Here is a 27837-nt window from a genome sequence, read left to right on the forward strand (position 1 = left end):
CTATCTATCTATCTATCTATCTATCTATCTATCTATCTTTTTTCTTACATTTACTTATTTATCAGCAACTGTGCGTGTTGGTATTCATGCATGTGCTTGCATGCATTCATAATGTCTTCACAGGGCATAAATCAGAACATGCTATCTCAGTACTTCTTTATATTGGTCAAGGGCCATTGAGCAAAACAGCTTAATGCGCCCTTAACCATTTCAGTCGTGGCAGGAAGTGGAAAGACTGCTGACTGGCTGACACAGGGGCCAACACCCTCTGCAGTCTGTTGACTGTTTAATCATGAAGTGTGTCTGATTTTGCGAAAAGCGCAGCAGGCATTTGTCGAGAGGCGTGTTTATAGCAGGCTACATATATTAGCTTGCTAACGTATTTTGCTAAGCAGACTGTGAGGTAAACATAGAATTTGGATACATTTTAACCATAATACAACAAACTAACCTGAATGGCAAAACATCCTCACTTGAAACATGGTTTATGCTTTATGTACCTTCTTTACCATGACGTTACTCCTGTAGTAAAGTCCTCATTTTGCTATCTATCCAGCTATCTATCCATAACTATCTGGCCACATCCACCCAACCTTCTTCCTTATGAGGCAAAATCGTCTTATCAAGTCACCGTACACTGACATCATCTAAACTGCATCACTTTCCCAGGTCATAATTACTACAGCCATTACAACATAACTATACTTGTTTTAGTTGGCCTGAATATTTAAGATCTATATTGTTGATTTTCTTGTGATGCCAGTTCCTGTGAGGACAGGCTGGGTAATGGTTTTACATAAGTTTGCTGACAGTATGTGACACATGATGACATTTCACTTGTAGCCTTAAATCATATCAACTACTTCTAAAAATTGTCAACAGTACAAGGCTAGTCTTTTACTAGCAGACCATCCTTTGTTTTCAAATCACAGCATTAAATGTCGATACAATGTGTCTTGACCTGTGAAAAAAATGAAACAAACTAAAGGAGAGAAAAACACTGTGATAAATGAAATGTTTATCTGCTCTTCTAATGCCAAGGTTTTGGCAGTTGATATTCCTTTCATACCTCTCGGGTATTGTGTAGCTGCTCCTCGTTCATGCATGACTGTCGGCACACAAACTCAAGCTTAACCCCATCGAGGGAGCGCTCCCAGAGCTCCCAAAGGTTTGGCCAGCTCAGGCAGGATGTGGGGCGACTGAGTGGAACTGAAGAGAATCCACAATTAACAGGCAGTCATTATTTCAAGGGATATATAGACGTTGCAGTTCTTTAGTTAATGTTGTGTGCACTTGCTACATTAAGTCGTGAACTTTCAAACCAGAACAGCCACCATGCATATAACAAGTTTTGATTGGAACAGAGTGCAAGACATTTGGGTCTCCTCTATGATCCCTGCTTGAACTTGCTGATAACTGGGTGACCAGAGTGCAGACTGTTGTTGACTATTCTCCATGGCAGGTGGTGACAGAGCATGTGTGGTCCCCATCACAGGTGTGTGCAATTAGCCTGACAGCTAGTCCTGGATTGCCATGAAATAAGACCCTCTACTGTTTATGTGACTGGGTGCGTGTGTGCATGTGTGTGTGTGCATACATGTGTGTATACTAGTTACCAGCAAATATAAACTGCCACACTGCCACACAATCCTTTCACATAGCTCTGTGAGGCAGCAGTGTAAGATGATGTTATACACAGTGTAGATCCAAACTGTCTGACTCTTGTTGCGAACATTGGAGAATCTGTATGTCATTTATTCAGCCTCCTGTAATGGGGAATGGACTTGGAAGAGAAGAGAGGGTAATGTATTGGAAAATATCCCTTTCAGCACCTCAGCATTACTTGTCATAGGTCAGGCTTAAAACGTAGCTTGATACAGTTATTAACTCTAATCCGGGCATAAACACAAATCCTCAAGCACCAGCCCAATTAATAATTTGCATAATTAACATGCATTTTAAATAGAGGCTGGTCTTGTCATTGCCAAAGCAGGGATGGGGGTAATTAGGGCTAACGGAGCAGCGCCTAGGGCCCTTACCCGCGGACGTGCTGCAGTCGTTTCCAGCAGAGGGATTGACAACTGCAAGACAAGCTCTCTCGGCTTAGAGCGAAACCCCCTTTGACAGAATTAATAGTTGACAAACTGCTCCTAAAGCCCTGGCATTGTTTCTGTCAGTTGTTTGGTTTGATGTCACTGTTAGACATTATAAATCAATAGTGTCAGGATTTAGTAATGTTTATAGCCAGCCATGGTTTATTATTTCATGTGACTGTCATGGACAAATAGTATTTATCATAGCTGTCTATAAATTACTGCAGACAGACTGTTGGTTTACCCAAACCCACTCTGCTCTTACAGAGCCCATTCCGACGTCCACTTACATATTTAGAGTAATTTATTTTCTCAGCCGTAGGCCCACATTAACCCTCTGCTTTCTCACGTTCCTCTGAGACTTATTGTGGCTTGATTGCTGCGCGTCCGCTGACACATTAACACATCAAAAAAGCTGATCAGAGCTAGTTTAAAACTGCTTGTCACATCTATTTCAAAACTCAACATATATCTATGAATTTCTTTTCAGATGGTTTAATAAACAGAATTGACAGCCGCAATGTTGTATATTTTTCCCTGAGCAGAAAAGGGTGATTACTTATAGCTTCAGAAAGAAGTCATTGTTACACTAAGTTCACTCCTGTTTCATCAGTGTCACACTTTCACGTGACAAATTTATAGCACATTCATCCAAAGAGCCTGCTTTCAACGTTACAAAATGGTCTTAACCTTTGCAATAGTGCCACACTCATCAAAAACAATTAGAATCATCAGTTTTAATGAGATGATTGATTAGTTAGCTCTCGCAACACTTTGTCAACACACAGCAAGAACACAGTGGCTGTATTCAGTGATTGACTCTATCAGGTAACATTACTTACATTAACACATGGATCTGTCTTGTGTACATTCTCCATCATAATAAATACCTAACAAAGAGATGTTATTGACCTCTGTGCTTTGTGCCCAACACTCACCATTCAGGTGTATAGATGAGTTTTATGAGTTTTTTTTTTATTCAAATCAAAATGAAAACATGCTGCTCCCATAACAATCATGTTTCATTTCGTATTAACTTCATTTTACTTCTTTAATATCTTTTTTTAATGCTGCCAAAGGATTTCAGTGAAAACTAAAAAGAGAGAAGAGAGGGTAAGCTTAGCTGAAGCAGTTGTATTGATCAGCTGTGCCATCGACTATAAGGTCCACTTTCAGCAGGGAGGTCATTAGTTACTCCTGTGTGCTAATTCATCCCTGGGTTGAGGCGTATCCGTTAGAATGCTAATTCACTACTATGATCTGACAGCTGGGGTAAAGAAAGGGGCAAGCAGGCTGCCACAGAGAGGCTCTGGGAGAGGAGAGGAGGGGGCTGCAGCGGCCTAGTGGTCTGGTCTTGTGTTTTGAAAAAGAGGAGGACTTCAGGACATGGGATGTGGCAGAGTGTGCACAGGAAAAAGGGGTGCGGAACTGACCCCTGCTGTCTTAGCCCCTAGCAGTAATGATGTAAAAGAAAGATGACATTTGGTGTCCACATTTAACTTGCATTTGCAGTCCACTTGAGAGGTCCAGTATGCGTGACCTACCTTGATTAAGCCTGGGGCTGCCTAGGACTGTACCCTTTAGACTGAAACAAAAAGTGGAAGCTCAGAGGAGAAAGCTGAGCCTGTATAATTAGGCCAAGTAGAGCTGCGGGAGGCAGCCAGTCTCCGCTTTGCCTTTTGTATATTCATGACCCCCCCGACTTGATTGATGGAAGGATAGCATTTGGTGACACTGTCATTTGCAAGTTGAAAAGGTAGTGCAGTGGCTGGAGCGGCGTTGTGGCTGTGCCTTAGAAGGGGCATCGAGAGGAGGCTCATTTCTATGCTGATGATATCCAGCCCCCTCTCATTTTCTTTGTCTCCGTTAGAAGGACATCTGCTGACAACACAGAGTTGAAAAAGAACCAAGTTGAAAATGAAAAGGGGGGAAAGAAACATACATCTGTGTGTTTGCATGTGAAAAGCACACGGCTGAACCGCAATTTTAATCAGTGCAAAAGTTTGCAGTTTGATATCTGCATAATTGTGTCTTACATTTCAGTGAAATGGAACATTTTGAAGCAGATGGTTTAAGAAACATATTATACAGTAATAGGAGAACTCACACAGACTGCTTTTTGATGTTACGGCTTTGAACTTGTGTTATTCTAGCTGTCAAAAGATATAATCACTCAACATTAAGTATAGGTTGCTTTGATTTGGAAAGATCAAAATCATATCTTGCTATTATTTTTCTCCTATGCATGTACTCCACCCATATCTCTATATAAGGCTATTTAAAGATATGTTGTTGTAGGCCGGCTAAAGTATTAGCATTCATGTCTTTGCCCTTATTATCCAGAGTACCTTAGTGGCTTAGTATTCATGATTACATGATTATACACAAATTAATCACTTAAAAAATAATAAGTATAATATATAATATATAAAACATTGTTGTTAAAGTAGTTGCAGATCACATATATGCTGGAAACATTCTTCATGTCAAGTTGACAATTTGTACTTAAAATAGCATTTGACTTTCAAAACCATACCATGCAAAGATGTCTTAAACTGTCCAAATATTTTACAAGCTGTACTGAGCTTTGAATGTTTAAGGAAGAACAAGATTGGTGACAGAAATATCGGCTTCCTAGAGACGCTTTTGCTGTCCCCTCAGCACTACAACCCACACTTATCAGAGCCACAATTTATAGCTGCAGTGTGAAGTGTTCGCCTGCAACTCCCATCTTTGTATTTACACCAATTAGCACATAAACTCTAATTACCGAGATCAAGGCAGCCGGGAGTCCATAAATGCAAAGCGACATGGAGAACTAAGTCAGCTGACAGAGAGGGAAGGTGACAATAAATAGGGAAGTATCAATTAGGCATCAATGACGCGATGATGCATGTGCGCGCTGGGAGGTGTCACACCGAGGGAGGTGGGAGTGTGAAATGTGTGGGGGCAGCGGGGTCCACAGAAAGTTGCGCAGGCTGTGGGGTCTTGTAACTCACATGCTGACACAGTGCGCGGTGACACGTTGACTGTAGAACACGTTTCCATATTAACACCACAGCACAATCAGGCACTTCTCTTGTGTCTCAGTGAAAAGTAGCATTTATCACAGCGTTGCCCTGCTTATAAGGTAACAATTAACACATACTAATTTATGGGGGCACGTTGCAAAGTCAAATCGTAGAAAGCTGAGTTCAAAATGGGAAGAAATGATTATGTTATGGTGCAGGGTCATTAAAGAAGTGCCATTATCGGAGGACAGATTTAACAGACTAAAAACTCAGTCACACCTGGAGAAAAATAGAGGCTTCTTAATAATGACTTGAAATGGATCATAGACCACACTCGAACCTCAGGTTATTCCCAATAAATTGAACTTGATCAAAGACCATAGCAGTAAAAAAGTATGACTGTGCACATTAATCTAACAAACGCATAAAACAGGACTGGCTCAGCTCTATAAATTAAACTGGGGCTGCAATAATGCTGATCGGGAAAAATTCTGCCAGCATTGGCTCAAGCCGTCTCTCTATGTCTGAAGTCTTGTTATCCCCCATGTCTTGATCTGGAATGGTGTTATCTTGTCCCTTTTCCTTGTGCAGCTTGGATTTTGCAGGATGGCCCAATGATGGATTTGCAAAGAGGCTGTTTACAAGAGAGTGTAGCTCATTACAGAGCTTCCAGAAGGTCCATTAACATAAATGTTTAAATCACACACACACAAAGTTATGCACCCAAAATGAAGATGTTTCCTGCATTAATTTACCACATCTGCATTTGGTCCAACAATTAGTCCCCTCTCATCCCATTCAGCTCTCATTCAGTGTTTATAGAAAAACAAGAACTGTAGCAGCACACATGGTGCACAATGGGACCAGGATTCAAAAAATAATTGTCAGTCTTGTATGTTATGACAAAGTTTTTGGCTTTGCTCTGAGGTCTTGTAGAACCAGACAGTTTACTTCTTCTTTTTTCCCCTCTCTCTGTCAACACATGGGTTTGGCTCCTCCACTGATTTAAAGCCTTGTAAAAATGTCTGATTTTAAATACTGTTTGCATGCAGCCCCCCTGGAAGACATTTCATACTCAGCAGATTTACATTATGGCCATTATTATGATTTTATGACGCTGTAGCTTTTAAAAACTATTTCCCCAAAAATGCTTGGGAATCGTCAGAGTATTGGCAAGTGTAAATATTTGCCTACGCTTTGTTTGAGTTTCTCTCCCACCAAAAGCGGAAGGTCCCAGACACAGACGTCGCTGGTCCCTTTTTTTTCCAAAGAGATAAAAGCTTCTCCCATTCGCAGTTAATGACATGTTTCGCCTTGACCCAAAATCAATCTTTCAGGTTTAAGTGGACTTCCCAGAATTTAGAGAAACAATGAAAAGTAAAGTGCCACATGAATAGATTTCCTTCTAGTTTTCAGGGAATGACCTTAATCATGACAGATTGGTGTAAATCCTACCAGAGTTTCATGTTCCTCGACTCTTTGCTGTGATAGCAGATCAGCCAATGGACTGATTCATACACTACTGACATCAAGGATAAGATGACAGCAGTAGATTAAAGTGGAATTAGCCTCTACTTATCCTTATTCCTCACTCAGCTTCATTTCCTTCCATTATCTCAGTGCTGTGTTACAAGACGTCACACCTTTTTATCAAAAGTTATTGTTTACAGCACATTTCATAGACATTTTTCTTTGTCTGCTTGGTGTCTCTGAGATTCAGGAAGCACTACTAGAAGCAACAGAAAGTAACTGAGACGAATAAAGCATGTGAATTGATTCCTCCATCACCTGGAAAGGCTGTTGATTTTGGGGAGAGTTATCGCTGTTTTCCTAAGTGTGGCATGGAGATTTGCTGGAGGGCTGAGTGATCGATTCAGCAGCCTGGAGCATCCTAGTGTGTTTATACATGGCTTGTATGGCAGCTTTCATAAGACATTTACCCCATGATTTGCGATGAGCTTATGTGTGAATAATTAATGGCAATTAATCCTTAATTACAGTAATTAGGCAAGTCACAGGAAATTAGGCTGCAGCTGGAGAAGCCCGTGCCTAGGAAAGGGAGGACTGGGGCTGAGAGAACGTGCCATTTAGTGACAGTGGAGCCGTGGTACAATGATTGTGTGGCAGGCTTGCACCAGTGTGCTCGCTTGCCAGCAGAGATAAGACTATAGGAAGACACAGATGCTGCTGGCCTGTAAGCTCCTCAGTAGTAAGCAAGGCCTGGAAAGCAATTACAGGAACAGAGCACCAATACACCCCAATAAAACCCACCTATAAAAGTCCCACTAAGGTGACCTCTGACCTCAACACCACTTAAATTTCTTTGTTTTCTCAAAATTACATGCTAAGAGGCAGTGAGACACTTCAACAGGTTGTGACTGATGAGCCAACAGTAATTGGTTAATGCTACAGATCGAGCTCCTTCTTTCGCACTTTTATAAAACTAGATTTACCGCTTATTGGGCCCCCGCGGCTGCACACTTTAGCACCCAATGTGCTGTTAACACTAAGTTTATGAATCTGCTGTGGCTGGAAGCAGAGTCAGTCTAAGAAATATTCATTCGTACCTCTAATAAAACAATTAGCCTCCTTAGAATTATTAAAGGAAACTACAGACGGTGGAGTTGTTTGGTTGCCGATTACATTGTTTGGTAATGGTAGGAGAGATTAGGTGAATGTTTTCACGGCAAAGACAGAGCAGAAGAATAGGGACGGGGCTCTCTGTGTCTCGCTCGGAACTCATTTGTGCTTTTCCATGCTTGCCTTGATGAATTTCCGCTTCTTTCTGCTCCTGTTGCTTTCAATTACACTCTTATTCACAATCCTAATTGATATGCCAGTCTCAGTAGATGAACCATGGACTTTTTACAGTCCATTTTTCTATTCTTAGATCAACGTTTCCCCATGACAAAATGGAAATATGGATACCACAGATGTGAATTTTTTTTATCTTTTGTTTTCTTCAGATGGTATTTTACAACATTATAATAACGTATTGCTTGAATGAAAGCATACAAATATGATATCCTTTTAATCTATCAGAATTTATATCTTATGGGAGCCCAGAATCATTGTTTGAAATATATAAATTATTTGAAATAATCCTTTTGAAGTTTTTGTTGGCCGTCTGCTGTTATGGCTTTCCACAATCGTCACCTCCTTTCATGCGTTGCATACTTTCTTCCTCGCTTTTTTTCCACAGAAGGACTTTTAAGCTAACAGGGAATGTAAGTGAGTTGAGGAGGCATCCAACTGTGATATTACATTAACCCATAGTGCTTGGCCATGTCTGTCAGTGACTGCAGAATAAAGAGAACATGCTCTGCTCTACTCTTTAGCCTTCAGAAGTGCTATTAGAAATAATGAGGATTTATAGTAAGATAAAAGATGCTCTCCTGAATCCTGAATAGCGGGCCACATTCTACCACAAAAAGCTAAATAAGGCTCACTATTGATGCATAGAAACTGTTGTAATCTGATTAGTGCATGCATTATATTATATATTACATTCACTCTCAATTCTTTCTTATATTGAAACAAGTTATATGTTCAAAAGCAAATATTGCCCTTTTCTATGATATGCTCTCATACTGTATAATAAAATAAAAAAGGCCCTTAGTTTCTCCTTTATGTATACCACAAGCAGGAAGCCACTGAGTGGTTGGGTAACAGTACCTGAACACCAGCAGGTTCCTCACTAGCACAGGGAGACGCTGCTACAGTGACAAGGTCAGCATGTTGTACAGGCCTCGCACATACATTCCTCACTATAAGTAATATAAATGAGGTTGTGTTAGCCGTAAACTCACAGCATGTTGCCTGTAAGCTAAAGGGTAACTACACAAGAGCAACGCCTCCAAATCTCCTCGTGAGCAGGTCTGACTGGAACATGGGAGCCTGCACAATGAAAGATGGAGCCACTTTTTTGAATCACATCTCCTTCATGGATTTTTTGAGTAAATCACAGTCTTTCCAAATAACTTTGCCACACACGTAAAGCAGAATAAATACACCCAAATTACTGCTCAAATTTTCTTCACAGTGAATGTGACACAGTTACGACATTAGCATGTATCCGCAAACCCAACCAAATTTGTTGAGCCTACAGCTTTAAGTGGGAGCAGCAGAGTTTGTGTTGTTAGGGGCATTCTTGTATCTACAGTGGTGTTTACTCACATTGGAAATTAATTATTAATGCAGAAGCACTGAGAGGTTACAGCGATATGGCGCTCAGGCTTTCCAAGCACTGTCTATATATGAACAGTCAACATAGTGAGAGCTTCAAAGGAGCCCTCTGAAATGTTTCAGACTCTCATGGAGAAAGCTTATTACAGTTGAAATGTTTTTCTAGGAGCCCCAGATATTCTTTGTGAATGCTATTGCCTCGAAAATACGGGGTATTTTTGTTTGTCTATATCAAGAGACGTGTAAACAAAGAGACAGTCAGCACTTGCAGTTTACTTGGCTTGAGTATTGCAGTTCACAAGCGAGAACTTGTTTGTGCAAAATATAAAAAAAAGTGAAGATTTGACAAAGAGCAAAGATATAGGATTACATTTACCAGTCCAATTTTTTCTTCTTCTACCATCACGCGTAACACAGTGCAAAGCTAATCAATTTCTCCCATTAATTTCAGAGATCATATGTCCAAGCAGGCGCAGGCTGTGAGGGTTTTGATAATGAGTCCAGAGATAAACATCAATTGGCAATCTGCTCCATTTAAGGCGTCTTTGTTGCCTGCAGGGTCCTCCTGATGACACCTCTGTGGATCTGCTAATGGAGGAGGACCTGTAAGGCTATCCCCTGGCCTTTGTCTGACCCCTTTGTGGAGCTGAATTCTTCAGATGTTTGCAGGATCAAGTCACTTAATCTGTAGCACAGACTAGGGCCAGAAAAAAAAAAGGACAGGCAGAGCATGGGAGAGGGAGGAGGGGGGAAAGGATAGCAGACAAGCGCCTCACTCTGTCTGAAGGCAGAGCATTCAGCGCACGAGGTAAAGAACTGCAAATGTCTGCCTGTTCTGTTATGCGCCATTGTTTCATACAGAGCTCGAAATAGACAGAAACAGCGTAGCGGTGAGTTCTGGTAGGCGATGCGTTTTATTACTGCTAGACCTAGACTTAGACATTAGTGAATATGGCTCATTAAATGGCATGGAATGTTACCATTTTACATAATTCCTCCTGTATCGTTGTTGTAAATGAAATCCTTTTTTCTGTCTCGACTTCACTCCAGTCACTCTAAAGCCATTACAGCTTTGCCATCAGGCCCCAGCACTCCTTGAAAGCAGTCATCTATAATTTCAGGTCTGTGTCACATACAAAAAAAAGTGAGCTCTACAAGCCTAATGGTTTGTCGTGGTTGATGTGGAAAGGATATAGTGCAAGTAGGAGGAAATCTGAGGAAATATTTGAGAATTAGGCAATGATGTATTCAGATGGCTGGAGAGACTAGGGTGGGCAACAAATATAAATAATGTATGTGGCGGGGCTCTTAAACATAAGCTGGAATTTGCTCCCCGTATTTTTTGTTCTCAATCACCTTGATGAAACAATCCCAAAGCGATGGCTGTGTGAATGAGACCACTGACAAGCTGATTTTCCACCCCTGGCATGAGGCTGCTTTCTCCACTTAATGTTCTTGGATAAAGTGTTACACAGAAGTAAACTAGAAGAGCCTCCACTCCTGACACATGTGACAGTATTTGCATCAATTATGCAGTCTACGGCTGCAGCAGGAGGGAGCAGGGAGAGAGAGGGGAGGAGATAGCGGAGAAAAGGGTTTGTGACAAGATGCAGAGGCAGAGATGGGGAATTTCTTTTTAAAATGCATTCTTTAGAAAATAACATTCAAGATCATTTACATGAAAGCAGCTGCAGTGGTGAACTCGACAAAGCAGCAACAAAGTCTGTGGAGCGTTTGACACTAAAGACTTTGGCAAAGAGAGTACAGTATAACGGATAGTTCTTTGTCTCCTCTGCATTCACTGTACGCTGAGTATCTACACTGAAGAGTGCTGGAGGAGACAGTGAAATGAGGAGAGAGGCTCGAGTCCCTTATTGTAGGGTGTTTGAAGCTAAAGAAGCTAGATAAACAGTGCTCTGCAAAAGGCTTGACTTGAGGCTGACTGAGTGAGTGACAGCACATGATCTTCTGTGTATCAAAAATCCAAGAATACGATTTTTTAAGAAGACATTGCCATAATATAGTAAGAATAATGTGCTGGGATTGCAGAAATGTGTGTGACAAATGCAATGTGTAAATCCATGATGTTGTCGATTCCCTTCAAAACCACAGTAGTAGAGGAAGATGCCTACTGTTTGGCAGTGAGAAGAACTTTTTAAACCATATCCCACTTTCAACAGACTCCAGCACAGCATTTTATTTTAGTATCCAGTAGTTAAGCACACTTACAAATCTGCTGTGCCATGGTTTCTAACGTCTCATACACATGTGAATCCACAGTGGCACACACACACACACACACACACACGCATGCACACACATACACGCAGAGACACATCACTAGGCCTGTCACTGCCTTTTATCCATCGTCAACCTTCAGCTGTATGGTTTATCCGTAGTGACACTATAGCAAAGTGCTTGACTGCTTTTTGCCAACAGACTGCAACACTTTAACTGTACTTAGTCATGCATCATTATGGCAGACTCAAAGCGGTGTGTCTGGGAACGCCTGCAGATGGTGGAGGCTGAACCATTTGGAAAGGAAGGCTCTGTGACAATGATGCTTATTGCATGAGTAAGTGTGTATGGACACCAGAGTGTATCTGTGTACTAGTGCTGAATAGAAAAAAAAATCACAGTGTTAATAAAAAAAGGTGCACTGCTGTTAATTCAACAGGCTTGAGAAAACATTATCTGTGTAGTATACGGTCTGTTTGTGAGATATGATATATGAAATCTGCATGCAAGTCTTTGTTAGAAAGAGGCTTTTATGTGTGTATTGATCAGTCATTGTTTACTCCAATCGATGGTGACTGTGAGATGCAGCCTCCACTCAGTTCTTTATAGAGATTTAACCCTCTTGCGTTGCATTTTAACTGCTTTGTTCTCCTCTTCAAACCTTCCTTCTGCAGAAAATGTGATAGCATTACTGTCACTTGTCACTTTCCTTTTATTTCAACAGATGACAAAGCTTTTACATTCAGTATTCTACTCCACTCATGGGTATTTTCAACAGATCTCTTCTGCCATTGAAAGATAAATGTTAACTTCATTCAATAGAAACTCATTCAAGGTTCATACAAAGCTTGGCTTCTTTATTCTTTAAGGAAATGAAGAAACCATTAGCAAAATATTCACTCACGGAGAAAGAGAATCTTATCTTTATTCCGCATGACCATGCAAAGCCATATTCCTTTTGACATCATTATGTAAAACCAATTTCTCTTTCATATCACTTCCGCCGTACTGCATTACCACATCCATACACTCACTATTCTTTATTACAAAGTAGGTGGCCTAGAGGAAAATATATGCATTTGTTCCCTATGGCATAAAATATGCATATAGGTGCCTCATTTCATCTCCAATCTGTGTTATTCCTTTAAAAATTCACCACTGCCTGCAGTCCCTCTTTAATATTTAATTTGACCATTTTTTAATCTGTCTTTATGCGATGATGAAGTAATTGTCAGTTGTCACAAAAATGATTGAATTATACAATGGCACTGAAGTGACTCATAGGTTGTAGGCTTTATTTGTTTTGCTTCAGCCCTAACGTGAGCTTGAGGGAAAGAATATTCCTTTCACACACTAATTTATCTTCCATCTTTATTCATCTTTTTCTCCCAGGCCCCACACACAAAGCAAAGCGAAGTGCAACGTTCATACATCATTCATAGTTTGTTTACCAGTTTTTAGTTTGAAGCTAATAAAAATACTAGAGACGGTTGGTAGAGTATTTAAAATATGCTCCTTTTTCCATTTTGCATAGACTACAGTATCCAAAGCCCTTCAATTATTAGTGAGAACCGCTGAGAAATGATAATTACTCCCAATCTTTTCTTAGCTCTTCTGATCTTTAATGATCACAGATTATCCATCAAGCTAGCTAAATAATTAGAGGGAATGTCTCATGAACGAGCCACCGACAGATGCTCTAACAGCCACAAGGTGAATACGGGTGCGCCTTTTCCTCGCCGAGGTGACCAGAACAGAAAAACAAAACAAATAGATAATGGGGCAACTTAAATGAATGTTGCAGCAGATGAATGATCAGCTCCTGCTAACGCTGTAGCACCACCTCTGCCGGCTTCTCTGGCAATCTGGCCATGTTGGGCCCCCACTGTGGAACAGCATGGCACTGGGAGTTGTGGTAGCCAGTCCCCCCATAGCCCCAGGCTGCCTCTACCTTTGGTATGCTACTCAAGGTTAAAGGCATCCCAGTTGGGTGTTTAACAGTGTTGTGCTCAGATCCGAATGGCTTTTTCCTCCTTTTTCTTGACACTATCTGCACTGTAGAGTGAACCTGGAGAACTGCTGTATCCAAAACTGTTCATCTTTTGAACATTTTTACACGGTGCATCTACAATGTAGATCCTGTCCTCTAGTTCACAACTGTAATATTTCTATAGCAGACCTTTAAATCCCTACACTGCTGTAATACTCTTATAAAGTAGCAGGGGTAAGTGATTTGAACCGTTTTACTGTGAGGATCTGCTGTTTGGCATACACGTGCAGCATTTGCTGACATTCATTTTGAAACCACTCGGAGCACTTGCGACTCAGAGTAACAATGCTGAGGGAAAAGTGCCTGCTGAGCTCTACAGTGAATATACCTCTGACCCAGACTGAGGAAAGGGAGATTTATGAAATCCACATGTTTAATACATTTCATTTTGTCCAAGGGATTTGTATTGCTTACCACAGTATTTTAGGGTTGAAACATTCTGTATAGTCACAGCTTGTATTGTCTGAGGAGAATAAACCCTGCCCAGTTCTGGCTGCTGAAGATTTGTTTTATAGCACCTCCCTTACACACATCAGCCATGCACTGTCTGAGGCATTGCATTTTGTTGTGCTGAGGTGTTAGGTATACACACCCTTAATCTTTAATGCATAATCCCCTGAAAATCCGCTACATAAATGAAAAAGATAACCCTCATATCAGGGTGGTGACAGAAAATAAGATAGCTAGGTAATTTAATAAAGGATTGACGCTGGCCCCGGTGTGATATTGTGTGTGACCTCTGTGTATTCATTGTGCAGCACGGAGCAAACCAGCCACAGCTTGTAGAGGAGTAGCTCTTCCTACTCTGAAAACCCATCCTGGGAGTGTAACATCTGTGGTGACAAACAGAATGCACCATATGGATTAAAGCGCAGGCAGGGTAGTCACTGAAATATTTGCTTTCCCAAAGTGTTGACACAGTATGAAAAAAAAGGAGAACTGTGGCTGTGCTTTCCCGCTGTAATCAGGTAGCAGTTATCGCAGTGAAGTGTTTGCCTACCTAATGGCGTTTCCATTTAGCCTGAGCCTGTGTCATCGGCTTCCCATTTGGAGCACCGGCAGGAAGGATCTGCCTTCTCTAACAGTAACTGCTGGCCTACTGAGGCTTAGCGTATAATACTTCTGTGTTTGCTCTGTCTGTGAGAATCAACAAAAAGACAAACTGATGAATTGGGTGAGAAAGAGAAGCCTTTTAAAAACATGATAACCTGGGTCAGTTGCACGCTGTGGGAAGTGTTTAGCTCATTTAGCAGCTGACCACATGGAGTCATAAATAGTCTTTCCAGGAGACGCTTGTTTTACATCTAAAATGCACTTGAGTGTAATGTTGACAGATATAGCTTGTGACGAGTGATAGTCAGAATGTATGAGCGCCCATAATGCTGCTGTCAACCTCTGGTGCCAGACTGAAAATAAGCAGTTCACCTCTGTTTTCATTCAGGAGAGTGCAGCAGACAGCACCGGCTTCTCCGCTGTATTTATTGACTTGTTTTACTAGCCTGAAACAGGGTGCTTTTATACGGGCCTGCTCAGTCTTAAGACTCTCCAGACATTTACATTATTCCTGACTGAGTTACACACACGTATAAAGGAGCACGTCCGCAGGCTAGGTTAGATATATGCTCTCTTTCCATCTCTCCTACATTCATACATGCACCATTTTATTACCCCACCATTTTAGATATTGTTACACTGTACTTTCCCCCTATTACTACTGCATATTGCCGGCACTGAATGAGCACGTATTTAGGCTAATTAAATGTCTTTCTCTGTTTTAAATGTGTATAAAAAAACAGCATACTGTTTTTCAGGCTTGATAAATTCTCCATATTTGAATGCTACATAAAAAAAAAAGAAATTCTGTTTATGCTGAAGCTGATTCAGTAGTATAAAAGCCCAGCTTTCATGAGGCTCTAAAAATCTTCTTTCGCTGACTAATCTGCACAACTGCAGTGGAAGATAATGAATGCCAACACCAGAGTCACAGCCAACGCTATGATCCCCCCACCCAGCCTAAACCTCCAGCAGTATTTACATGATGTTTCATTTTAGAATAAACCTCTTTTCTCTCCCACTGTGAAGATATTGAACTCTTTCACACAAATGTCATCTTAACCAAAGCTTATTAAAAAGATGGACATCAAAGTTGTGGGTGCCCATTTATCTTATAGCACTCTAATTGGCCACCACAGGCAAGAGAACAACTAACTCCAAAATAGGAGGCGTTGAGTGGTTGGGCTAAAGAAGAGGATGTCTAAAGACCTCTCAGTGGATTCATTGCCAATAAATCCCCTGGAATGAAAGCAGGGCTTTTCTAGGGGGGTATGGAATTTCGCAAATACATTATGAAACGTGATACGCTGAATTAACTGAACACTTATGGACGACGGGTTTGGTTTCTTTGTTCTGGTCTGTTTTTGTGGTTGCATTGTCCTGTGCCTGACCTGCAACTTTAATGTTTGCTTGACATCTTTGGAGTTTTTAACATCATGACTGGTGACATGAGGCAGTACACTCTGAAAAGGTCATACAGCAGAGTAGCCATGAGCGAACTGAGATTACATTTTGCTAACTCCATATATACTGTATTGTTTTGTATTAACCGTTCGCCACAATGAATGAAACTGATTCTTTATCCGGAGTCCCTGCTACTCCATCAAACCGCGCATGCAGGCCTGAGGTGAATAATGTATTATGTTTTCCACTCAAGTGGGCAATAAAAACACAAAAACAAAGTCATTAATTGCCCACATACAGTAACCAAATGCCATCAAGAGCCTGTGCTCTCATTAACCTGGCACCTAATTATCTGCCTCCAGTCTGAGTCCTGACAAGCCCCACCATCTGAACCCTCAGCTCGGTTGTGTTGTGTTGTGTTGTGTCAGCACTCGCCAACCGCAGCCAAGGCACCATTAGGTACAGAGAAGACAAAAGCTTCTTGCAGCAAAGGTTCCCTCTGCATGTGCCGCCACAATGTTCCTCCTGTTAATGCCTTCCCTTCCAATTAAATCTGCAACTGTTAATTATTGTAATTATGAGAGTGAGCTCCCAGCTCTACCCCCGCCTACCCCCCCCCAACCTCCCTCTCCAGCCCCTCCCCTCGCCGGTGTGCGGAGACGCAACGGGAGCTGTTGTTTTGCTTCAGTGGCGCCTCGTCTCTGCTCCAGTGAAGCCCTATCAGGGAATTGGATGCGGAGGGGGACTTGGTACACATGACAGGGGTGACGTGAGGGAGATTGCGCGGTTCATCTTGGATAACTGGGCGAGCAAGTCACAGCCGATGGCCACGCCTCCAGTCTAACTCATTAAATGGTGTGTAAAGTACATGCTGGCAATAATTAGCACTAAATAACCTTTTTCGCTACCTTGTTCGCGGGCTATCACACAACACAAAAAGGTGGAGTGTCGTCTGCAGGTGTACAATAAAACTATTAGGCTGGTCAAATGAAATGAGGGAGATGATATTCCCCCAGCGATCATTCACTCATTTGCTTTGAAAACTCTGGCCATCATAGTTATTTCACTCCTTTCTTATGGTAATGTAAAACTCTATTGCTGCCATGTTCTTTGAGAGACACTTGCGATGGATCTGAAGTGATGTGTTGAGTATAAGGAGAGCTGAAAAAGAGTGGATGGCAGGCCGGCTGCCTGTTAAGTCTCTCCGTGTCTACATCCTCTTTGGCCTGCTTCTGTCACAAGCTGTTGTTTGGTCTGGACCTGATCTGCCCAGCCACTCTTTGCACTGCACTCTGCAGACCTAAGTACTAACCTGCAACATCAGGCTCAGGATGCTTCCAGAAAACGGTGCTATTGTTCAGGTGCGTGCAACGTAGGACGCTGGAGGATGGTAGATGTGTTTTTGTGAGCTGCATGAGTCCTCACAAATGGAAGCACTGAGATTCAGCCCGTCAAGCACAGTCTTCTTCCACTGCTATAACCTCAGTTGCCTTGTAGCAGAGTCCTTACACGCTAGCACAGCTAGCAAAGGTTTCTGGCTTTATAATTTGGAGCTGAATTCTCTTCTATAAAAGACACTAAAGGAAAGAGCAGCTCCTTCTGCTTCAGGCAATGCAGCCTTTTCGTGGATACACTGCAAAATCTAAATGATGGACTGTCAACTCTCTTGCAGAAATGCCACTGCAAAGAATAATCTCTCTGGCAGTGGATCATGGTTGGCTGTATGCTACCAATGCCGTTCCTTTGTTTATGTGAGCATGTAGCCTTCACACGCACACATGCAGACATGAGTGTATGCATGCATGGATACACACACGCGTGCTGTATGTATGCAAAGAGAAACACACACATACAGGACAAAAATGCTTCCAGCCTAAACCCTTTATTTGGAAGCATACAGTGGGATTAATAACCTGAACGACGGGATTAATAACCTGAATAGCATTATTTTTTCACCTCTAGCCTTTAAAATAATGCATGCTTGGCTTGGTGTCTGAATGAAGTTTTGCCTGCGTATTTGCCTGGTTATCGGTGTGTACAAGACCTGCTGTGTGACCTGGTTTCATGCAATCTCCATCTTCTAATTAGGAGGCTGCAGAAAGGCTGGAACGAGAGGAGGAGTGATTAGTTGCCTTTGGGTATTTCATAAGTGGCTTTCAGTGCCACATTTGCATTATTTGCTTGGGGTCTGAATAACAAATCAGCTTACCTTTGCAGTAAATTCAGGCTAGCAGCTCAAGACCATCAATACATGAAAATATAAAATGAAAATGAAGAAAAGAAATAAGCAAAACATGCTAACACAATATAAAGGGATGAAATGAAATATTGAAACATAAGACACAATAACTGTCTCAGACTAGACTTTTAACTGTGAGTCTACCTACAGCACAGAGACTGAAATATTATTTGACTATTCAATTGAGTATATTATCCTTTATGTTCATCATAGTTATGGGATGTCTGGCTGAAAACACATGAGTGTCTCAGTGATTGTGGCTCATTCTGTGACTAGCAGACCATGTGACCCATGTGAGCCCTATATGAGCCCTATGTTGGAGCCCCATGCTGTATGTGTCCTGTAGGGTCAGTCAGTGTGCTGATCTGTAGCGGAGGTCCTGTCCACTCATTTGGCCAGTCTCCCCAACCGCTGCGTGCGGCCACCACCGCCAGGCCTGGTCAGCCATCACTACACCACTTGGCCGTTTGCCCACATTGAGTCTTAGAGGGCAGGAAACAAAGCGGGCACTCACACATCCACGTATAAACACACGCGCGCACACATATCGCACACAAGCACACATGATCGCAGCGAGTGACAGTGGCTCTTGTTTACCCGGCCGATCCCACCCGGCCCCCCCGCCACACTCTCCTTTCATCCTCTCCCTCTAGTCTGTCATGTTGTGTGTCACTTCCCACAAATGTCAGTGCCACCGTGGGACAGTGATTAATTTTGGTGTGCTTGGCAAAATGTCTTCAAGATGTTTGTTTGGGTTGTCTTTTCCCACCCACTCGCCCTCCCCCGCATGTCTTGGGAGTCATGGGTCGAGAGTGGCAAGCCCCCTCCTCCCCCTTTCCTCCTTTCCCACTTGTCCCTCGCCCCCGCTGTCACAGCCCCTTTTTCTGCGGTGGTGGGGGTGGTGGTGGTGGTTGAAGGGGTGGAGGGGGTGGGCGTCATCATCGAGGGACAAAGGCTACCTGAACTGACAGAGATCTTCTTTTCTGACCAGAGCCACTTTTTGTCACTCCCCACCCCGCCATCACCTCCACACGCTGTCTGTTTAGTGTGTGCTGGTGGTGTATGATGGGAGAAGTCTTGACCCAGCACTGGGGGGCTGTAACACTTCACTGTCAGCGCGGCTGATTAGCTTATCACTCACTGCACTGGGAGGAAATACATCATCATTCCAGACAGGGATTCCCCAGTTTCGGGCCTGTTCCCTGCCTCCTTTTACTCTGCATTTAATCACCCGACTCACTGTCCCCTCCAGTATTTCAGCCTCACCTCTAAAGCCATTCCTAAAATGAGAAGTGTACTCATTTCAGGTGTTTTTTTTTCCTTTTGCAATGAAGTTATTTACTATTTGAAATGGAGACCTTTCATGCGTGGACACAGAAACTGTCAAACACGAAACTTTCCCTCCCTGTGTGGAAGAAAAGCAAAGTGAGTCATCTTCTGAATTATTCGTTTCAGCTCACTCGACAAAGAAAGTGAAACACAAATTGGCAAAATGTGCTTTCGCTTCCCCACAGTGTGGTATCAGGTATGGTAATTACTCTGCCATTAACATTGGGAATAGTTAATGTGTATTAATGTGTTAATGGCATGTTAATTACTGTACATGCTAGAGAGAGCCCGCAGGCAGTCTCTCAGATTCTTTGTGCCATGTGGATGTAGGCCAAGCTTTAAAAAGCCTTTAAGAACGTCAATGAAAGAGGATCCTTATGTTTCATTTGTCAGAACAAAAGATTTTCAATGGTAATTTGATCCAGCTCCCCGCTTCTCGAGCTGAAAGTCACTGATCCAGGCGCCATGACAAAGGAGATGATATGAAGTCAAAGGAGACGTGGAACGCGGCTGTAGTGACACTGGCCTCTTTGTGAAATGGATACTCTAAGCCCTCTGTAGTCTCTAGTGTGTTGCTTTGGCAGCGGGTTTTAATAACACGGTGGATTAGAAGCCTTGGATCCTGAGTGCCAAGCCAGAGTTAAAGCTCACCTTGGACGAGCCTCAGTAACAGGCTAGATGCCACGGTCCTCCTCTACCTCCTCCTCCTCCTCCTCCTCCTCCTCCTCCTCTTAGCTGCCTCCCTGCTCACACTGTCTACTCGGCGGCTTTAAGAGAGATGACCTTTGCAAATATTGACAGAAAATAAATTCTGTTTCGATTAGTTAACTTTGGGAGACCTTTGTGGATCAATGCAATTAGATGAACACAGTGTTGATACGTGGCCGGATCCATCCACTTGAGGCACCGGCTAGGAGAGGAGCCGCAGGAGGTCAGGGTTACTTGTAAGGAACAGGAACAGGTTTTGGAAACAGCGGTGGAAGTAACCAAGTCACAGTATGTATTGTCAAACACAGTTAAACACGCAGGCAAGATTAACTTACTGCAACACATTCTGCATAGTCTTTATTGAATACAGCACTGTTTAGAAAGAAAAACTACAGCAAAAAAAAGAATTACAAAAAAATGAATAAATCTGGCTTCATCTGCAGCGCAACTCTTCTAGTACATTGTTTGGCGTCTGGCAGTGCAGTCAGTGCAGCAGAATGAGGTGGAGAAGCCCTGAGCCACCCCTTCCCTCTTCAGCAGGCCACATTAACCCAGCAGGGCTCTGCCTTTATGGCTCTCCTGCTCACACTTCAGTGATGAGAGTAAACAAGCAGCGGGCCAAAGGTCAGCTAAGCCCACAGAATAAAAGAGGGCACAGGGGGGGAAAAGAGGTGGGAGGAAAGGAGAGCGGCCCGAGGCAGTGCTCAGATCACTGTCAGGGTTTCAAGCAGGGAATGATGTACGAGACAACAGCCCCAAACCGGAAATGATTATAAACAGAGAACAGGGAGAGTGTATGAGAGAAAGGGCTGCATTGTCTTTATCTGTCAAATTTGTTACTTCCTCGGATCAGATACCGACGGTGAGACCTGTAAAAAATGAAAAGAAGAACCACCCCTGACTGATAGGGATGGATTAATCACAGTGTCTCCTTTTGTCTCATCCACAGAGGAGAAATGAGGAACAATCATATAGGCAAGTGCTTTTTTCCCTGCTACTCCACCTGTATTGTTGAATGACAAATGAGGCCGATTAAGGACATGTTACATTATTATTAGAATTTCTGATTTTTTTCCCCCTTTTACATCATTAAATGCGTTCTGGTAATTAAGTGAGCCAGCATCGTTAGAGTTCTGTGAAATAACTGGACCATGTATAGATTTTTCATCTCTAGTTCCTATTGCTTGCAGGCTTTACCAAGGTGACACGACTCCCGCACTTTCCCTTTTGCACTGAGATTAATCCCACTTTGACTGTGGAGGTGGATTAGAGCTAACTCGGGTGCCCAAACTTGTTTTAATACCCATATCATCAGACAAAAAAAGGATAAAGATTTGAGCAGGCAAGCAGCATTTCAGTGCTAGAATGTGACTGTGGCTTTGCAAGTTACTATACAGATTTGTCAACCGCACAGCAAATTAAAGATATTATCTCACTCAAGCCCATTTTTGTGGAAGTTGTGTGATGATGCTGAGCTTAGACAGTGAATCCGCAATCTTCAGCTTCTCCAACAAAAGGTGCATGGGAAGACAGAGAGAGAGAGAGAGAAAGAGAGAGAAAAAGAGAGAGAGACACATCATCCCTCCCAACATGTGTGTGTTATAAATGGCTGGCCATAGCTACTGTGGCACAAATACACCCTGGTGGACTCCTGCAGGGCCGTCTGCTTCTCAGGGCAGTGGAGTAATCATTTTTATCCCGCTGATTTCCCAAATAGAAATGGACACGTATGATAAAAATGTCACGGCCACTCCACATGTCAGTGGACTAACAGGATTACATGTCACTTTCTAATGTCTCGCTCTGTTTTCCTTTGCCGTGAATGGCCACATTATTGCACACAGGAACTTTGCGGTAATATATGGTAAGAGACAAGTAGCTCTTTATGGCCTGTGATTATTTAGTTTGAATGAAACCAGTGATTTATGCCCATTTAGCTGAAAAGCCCTGTAAATTCCCTCAGCTGCATTTCCCCTGGATATAGAGTGAGTGGAGTGAAAGTGACAACTGGGTTTGGTGTGGAAATGTACGCTGCTCCCAGAGTTATATTTAATATACCTGACATAAAAAACGTGCCTACCTACTTACCACCACCAGCAGCAGCACAAAGGAAAAGTGCAGCCTGCTGAGCTTGTGTGGAATCCGAGAGCACGAGTAAATACTGAATTAAGAAAATATGAACTGGGTAGTGGCAGGCAAACCACCAGCCATTAGAGCATGTTGAGATATGTAGCCCAGCGTCTGGTCAGTCGACATTTGAAGCCGTGTGCCGTTTTGTTTCACGCTGCACAAACTGGAAGAGAAACAGCCGAGCCTGTCCAGAACGAGGGCTTTGGGTGGAGTTGGGTGCAGATGCAGTGCGATGTGGATGAGGGTTAGTGGAGCAGTGGCATATTGTCCACATGGATGGCTTGGCTCTGCAAGCCTGATGGAGCCTTGTCCAGCATCTCAATGTCTCCAACACAAATAGCCACATTCATCCACTCCTCTCACACCATTACACCTAAAAGACTCAAAGCCAGCCGATCCATAAATAGAGGCAAATTTGTTTTTCAGTGCCACTGCAGCTGAACAAAACACCAACAGAGATGAAAACACCAGAGGAGTGGCTACACAAGATGATGTGTTTCCTAATTTTTCCACTCATTCAGGACTGTGTTTATAAGAAAGATACTGAAAAAAATGGAGTGCTTTCCCTCTAGTATTTACTCCTGTGGATGGTGTGCAGGGTCAGTCGGTCAAAGCGTGGTAAAAGGGCTTCTCTGATTGCATGCCTACTGGCTGACACAATAGAGCCACTAATCTTCTTATTTAGAATCCAGAGGCTGGCCATATCTTAATGAAGCTGTAATGAGCTGTTGAAAATCCCTGAATTGCAGGAGGGATTATTGAATTGAAACAACTCTGGTAATCATAACGTTCGAGTAGCCACTCAGTATTTACTGCCCATTGAGCCACATTTTTATCCACTTATTAGACTGGATTGCTCAAGCTTGTTTTTGTTGTAATTCTGACCCGCAGTGTTTTTTTGTTTGTTTACTCTCTGTAAAGCCTGGCACCGTGGTTGCATTGCCAATGCATCCAGGTGTGTGCGTACTATCTGCTGGATGATTACGACTCGCTGACAGACTGGCGAGACAGAAAACCAGAGGAAATAAACAGCGGGGTCTGATTGCATGAACAGAATTAATGAATGAGCACTTTACATAAATATTACACTGCACTCATCTTTTCTTTATGTGGTTTTTTGTTTTATTTCACTAGCACATTTGTGTTCTTTAGATGGTGAATATTGCAAAACTGGGATTGAAAAAATAATACAAGATTTAAATCTTAGAAACAAACAGAAATGAGGAAAATAGTAGTTATTTTCTGGAGTTCCTGGCATCTACTGTGTCAAAGACAGAGACACTTACTAGAGGTATAGTTTTCTGTTTAGCATCCTTACACAGAGTAGAAGTGCCACTTCACCATTGAGCATTTGTCAGTTTATGGATGTTGCTGTCATGTCAGCCTTCCCGTACACACAGTGTGCAGCGCAGTGTGTAAATAAAAGAGAACAGGCATAGACATGGGCAACAGGAACACAGCACATACACAGGAGGCACCCAAAACATACCTGCAGGGGAAGAATCACAGTGTTGCAGTCTACACAGACATAATGCCCTTAACAATTCAGTCTGGGTCTACTGTTTATTACTTGATCTGCTTATATTTTTCATTATTAGTAGTTTTTTTATCCTCCAGTCTGAAATGTCACAGGATGACTTTATTTGACCCTCTGTCCCTTTTCTATGTGTTGCTGCAGGTCTCAGCATCCGTGGTGCCCAGGAGGAGGACCCACCAGACCCCCAGCTCATGCGTTTAGACAACATGCTGCTGGCAGAGGGCGTGGCAGGACCAGAGAAAGGTGGCGGATCTGCCGCCGCTGCAGCTGCAGCCGCAGCCTCAGGCGGGGCGGCTGATAACTCCATTGAACATTCCGACTACAGAGCCAAACTCACCCAGATTAGACAGATCTACCACACAGAGCTGGAGAAGTATGAGCAGGTAAGAAGAAGTCTCCTTGCATCTTCCCAATAGAACATCATTAGGATTCTTCAGGCGTGCACTTTTGCTCTGAATAACTAAAATAAATTAGGTTCTCCTTTCAAGAGAAATTAAATAACCATATGACCACCAGCTGTTTGACATTTTTCTTGTTTTTTCAATTGGACCAATTCGGTTGAACTTGATACTTCACATTGCTTCAGCAGACAGAACAGCTTATCCCGGCATTACTGTAGCAAGAAAATTACTGAGAGTATGCATGATGGTGGAAAATGTGTTATCAGCTTGGAGAAATAAAAATTGCTGTATTACTCACTGTGTTGTAGTTGATTATAGAGATCCAAGGAGTGCCTTAGTCATTTGTGTTAAATGAAAGTATGATCAGCTCCCTCACCTAGCACTTTGAGCCTGCCATTAAACACAGAGCCGTTATGGGCGAAAATAGAAGGTGTAACAGTGATGCCTCAGCAAGCCAGAGAGGTAAATTAGACTAATTTACTCCGTGCTCTCTGAGAGAGGAGGTGGGTTTGTGGGAGCACACAACACTTCGCCTGGAGTAAATGCATCTTTCTTAAGGGTGTTTCCAGGTTTTAATTATCTAAATGTAAATACTTAACGAATTTTACTCAGAGTAATGAGCTAAAGTGTGCACTACGTAAATGAGTTATTCTAATTAATCATGTATGAACTACTGGTTTAACGAAAAGCTGTTTAAATTCGCTCTGCATTAGGCCCAAGCCAAATTGCAAATTCGCATTTATATTCATAGATGACTTCACCTATTATGTCATCAAAGTAATACATAAACGCCGCACTCTGTCGAAGCTTTTAACCAAAAGAGCTAGCATGCACAGAACTCATTTCCTATATGAAAAATGTATACAACTTTCTACTGCTGCGACGTTTACGAAACTCAACCTCGCCGTTTTTGTCTCCGTTTCACTCGGCAGGCATGTAACGAATTCACTACCCATGTGATGAACCTGCTGAGGGAACAGTCTCGCACGCGGCCCATCTCTCCCAAAGAGATTGAGCGCATGGTGGGAATCATCCACCGTAAGTTCAGCTCCATCCAGATGCAACTGAAACAGAGCACCTGTGAGGCTGTCATGATCCTGCGCTCCAGATTCCTTGATGCCAGGTCAGTGAATCATGTGCATTTCTGTCTGTGTGTACGTGAGTGTGTATTTGGCATCTAGAAACTTTACCTGCTTCCATATGACCCATATAGGCAAATCCGGTGGGCGAGGTCATTTTTAGTCTGTGTGCAGGCATGAAGTTTATTTCTTCCTCACTTTTCTGGCACAGCACACAGTATGAGAACTACAGAGATGCATGGTATTTGCATGCATTATCCATTTTCAAGACAATCATGCCCTCACACCTGAGAGCAGTTAATACCAAATGAAATGGGGACCGAGTCATGTGTAATGGATGGAGGAGAGGTCATCAGCAGGTGTTGTGGATTACTCTAATCACTAACAGCGTGGTGCAGTGGGTGCTGTGCAGAGAGTGGCACAAGTTTGAGCCAAACAAACCAAGTGGAAGCACATTTGCTGCCCACTGCCTGTGTGAAGTGCAGTAAACAAGGCAAAATAAGCAAATGCTCAACAACATGATAAGTAGTGCCCTTGGGAGGGAAGGGGACCCAGATCTAGTTAGAGTTTGCTTGTTTCTACTGGAGATCCCTGGGGCTGTGGCACTTCAGGAACAATGCTCAACTGTGCATGCCATGATTTCTATAATGTACCGAGATGCACTCCGACTGGGCTTTGTGCTCCATCACGGAGCCCACCCATCCGCTGCACTAAACTCTACACATTACACGCTTGGACTAGAGATTGGAGACCAACAGACCAAATTAAACATTGTATGTGTTTTGTGGTTCTGTGTGTGTGTGTGTATTTTTGTTTGTGTGTGTGTGTGCTTGTCAGTTTATTGGTTGGAGTCTGGTCTTCTGTGTGTTGACGAGGCTCTTGGAGCAGGACACGATATTCTGGTCCTGAGGGCCCTTAGAGCCCATTCCTCATTATTTTCACCATTTATGTGTGAGATTGATTGTGCAATTTGTGCGATCCAAATGGATGAGTTAATGCTGGTCCCACTAATAGGCTTGCTCTGCCTTTCTCTCGTTTTGCTCCTCACTCAGGCGGAAAAGGAGAAACTTCAGCAAGCAGGCGACGGAAATTTTGAATGAATATTTCTACTCGCACCTCAGCAACCCTTATCCAAGCGAGGAAGCTAAAGAGGAGCTGGCCAAGAAGTGCAGCATCACAGTTTCCCAGGTGGGTAGTGCTAAACTAATAGTAGCTGGTGGGTAATCAGGGTGGGAAAGGCTGAAGTCTTAGAGGGATAGTTACCGAAGGTCACACCACCAAGAGACAATGTCCTTAGCTAACCTTGACATTGTGACTGCCTAATGATGCTTCAGTCAAGGCTGGTCCCAGTCAGTCAGAGCAGGGCCACAGGGAGGTGAGGCCTATATCATCTTGGCCTCAATCAAAGCACTATGCTGTCCTTCCTTAGCTGCCCCAACGCTGGGTCCCCTGCCATTTCCCCCTCTCATTCCCATCCACCATGTGTGCTCTCTCTGTTGCCTGGTCAGTCGCTCAGGTCATAAGCTAGGAAGAAAAAAAAAGGCATCATCCATTACTGTAAGAAAAGCTGTTAAAGTCTGGTGCTTCAAAACACCGGATGATGCTGAGTATTTAGTTTTTGTATGTTTGTAGTTCAAGTGACCTTGCAGAACTCTGCTAATTCACAGTTATGTTTTAAATTTAACAAGATGTGACTTTCCCACTTCATTTATATATATATATTTTTATATAGCCTAGCTTCCTTGTTGGGTAAACCTGAAGGCAATATCTCTCACACCTAACCCCCCACATCCAAAGTATTATTATCCTGTGCTCTCCCTTTCCTGCTATGAATGTGACTACTATCTAGATTTTTTTATACTCTATTGTTCTATGGTTGTCCTCTTGAGACACAATATCAGAGAAACATTAATCTATACAATAACGATTAATCTGCCGTGTTTTGTTCTGTGTGGGGAGGGGGTGTTGAGGGGTATATTGAGTGTAGTCATGAAGAGTCAGATACTGTAAAAGCCCATTCTTTTTTGCCTTCAGGGGGTGGGAAGCACCATCACAGTATCACAGGTATGTCATAACTTCTCCTGATCCACTGTTTTCATTTTTTTGTACCTCTTTTGTTTATTTATGTATGTAATAGCCTCACAGTTTTTCACTGCACAGAATCTCCCTCCCTCACACTGCTGGCTCAATGCTCATGTTATCATAAATTATAGTATTTGAATTTACATTTAAAAAAAAAGAGTGGATAAGACCTTTTTTCAGCATTCACATCCCACCTTTAAGTCACACAAGTACAAAGACTACTTTTTGATTAATTCATATTTTTAAAACCACCATGTTATCACCATATTCTGTGTGTACAAAATGTGTCACATGAAAT

The 27837-nt window shown here is 42.6% G+C and overlaps 1 protein-coding gene across 6 annotated transcripts in view; it reads left to right on the forward strand.

The window, feature by feature from the left end:
- Positions 1–27837, forward strand: part of pbx3b (pre-B-cell leukemia homeobox 3b) — a 57836-nt gene that overhangs the window by 20553 nt on the left and 9446 nt on the right. For 4 of the 6 annotated variants that reach the window (XM_053326004.1, XM_053326008.1, XM_053326005.1 and 1 more), the window contains exons 3-5: positions 24119–24360; positions 25311–25501; positions 26510–26645. In XM_053326004.1, coding sequence (XP_053181979.1) covers positions 24119–24360; positions 25311–25501; positions 26510–26645 — 569 coding nt within the window. Of the gene's footprint in view, positions 1–24118; positions 24361–25310; positions 25502–26509; positions 26646–27491; positions 27522–27837 lie in introns of all 6 variants that reach the window. The other 2 variants (XM_053326006.1, XM_053326002.1) reach the window with 1 other exon arrangement.

This window comes from Scomber japonicus, chromosome 9 (assembly GCF_027409825.1).
Source record: "Scomber japonicus isolate fScoJap1 chromosome 9, fScoJap1.pri, whole genome shotgun sequence".
Lineage (NCBI taxonomy): Eukaryota > Metazoa > Chordata > Actinopteri > Scombriformes > Scombridae > Scomber > Scomber japonicus.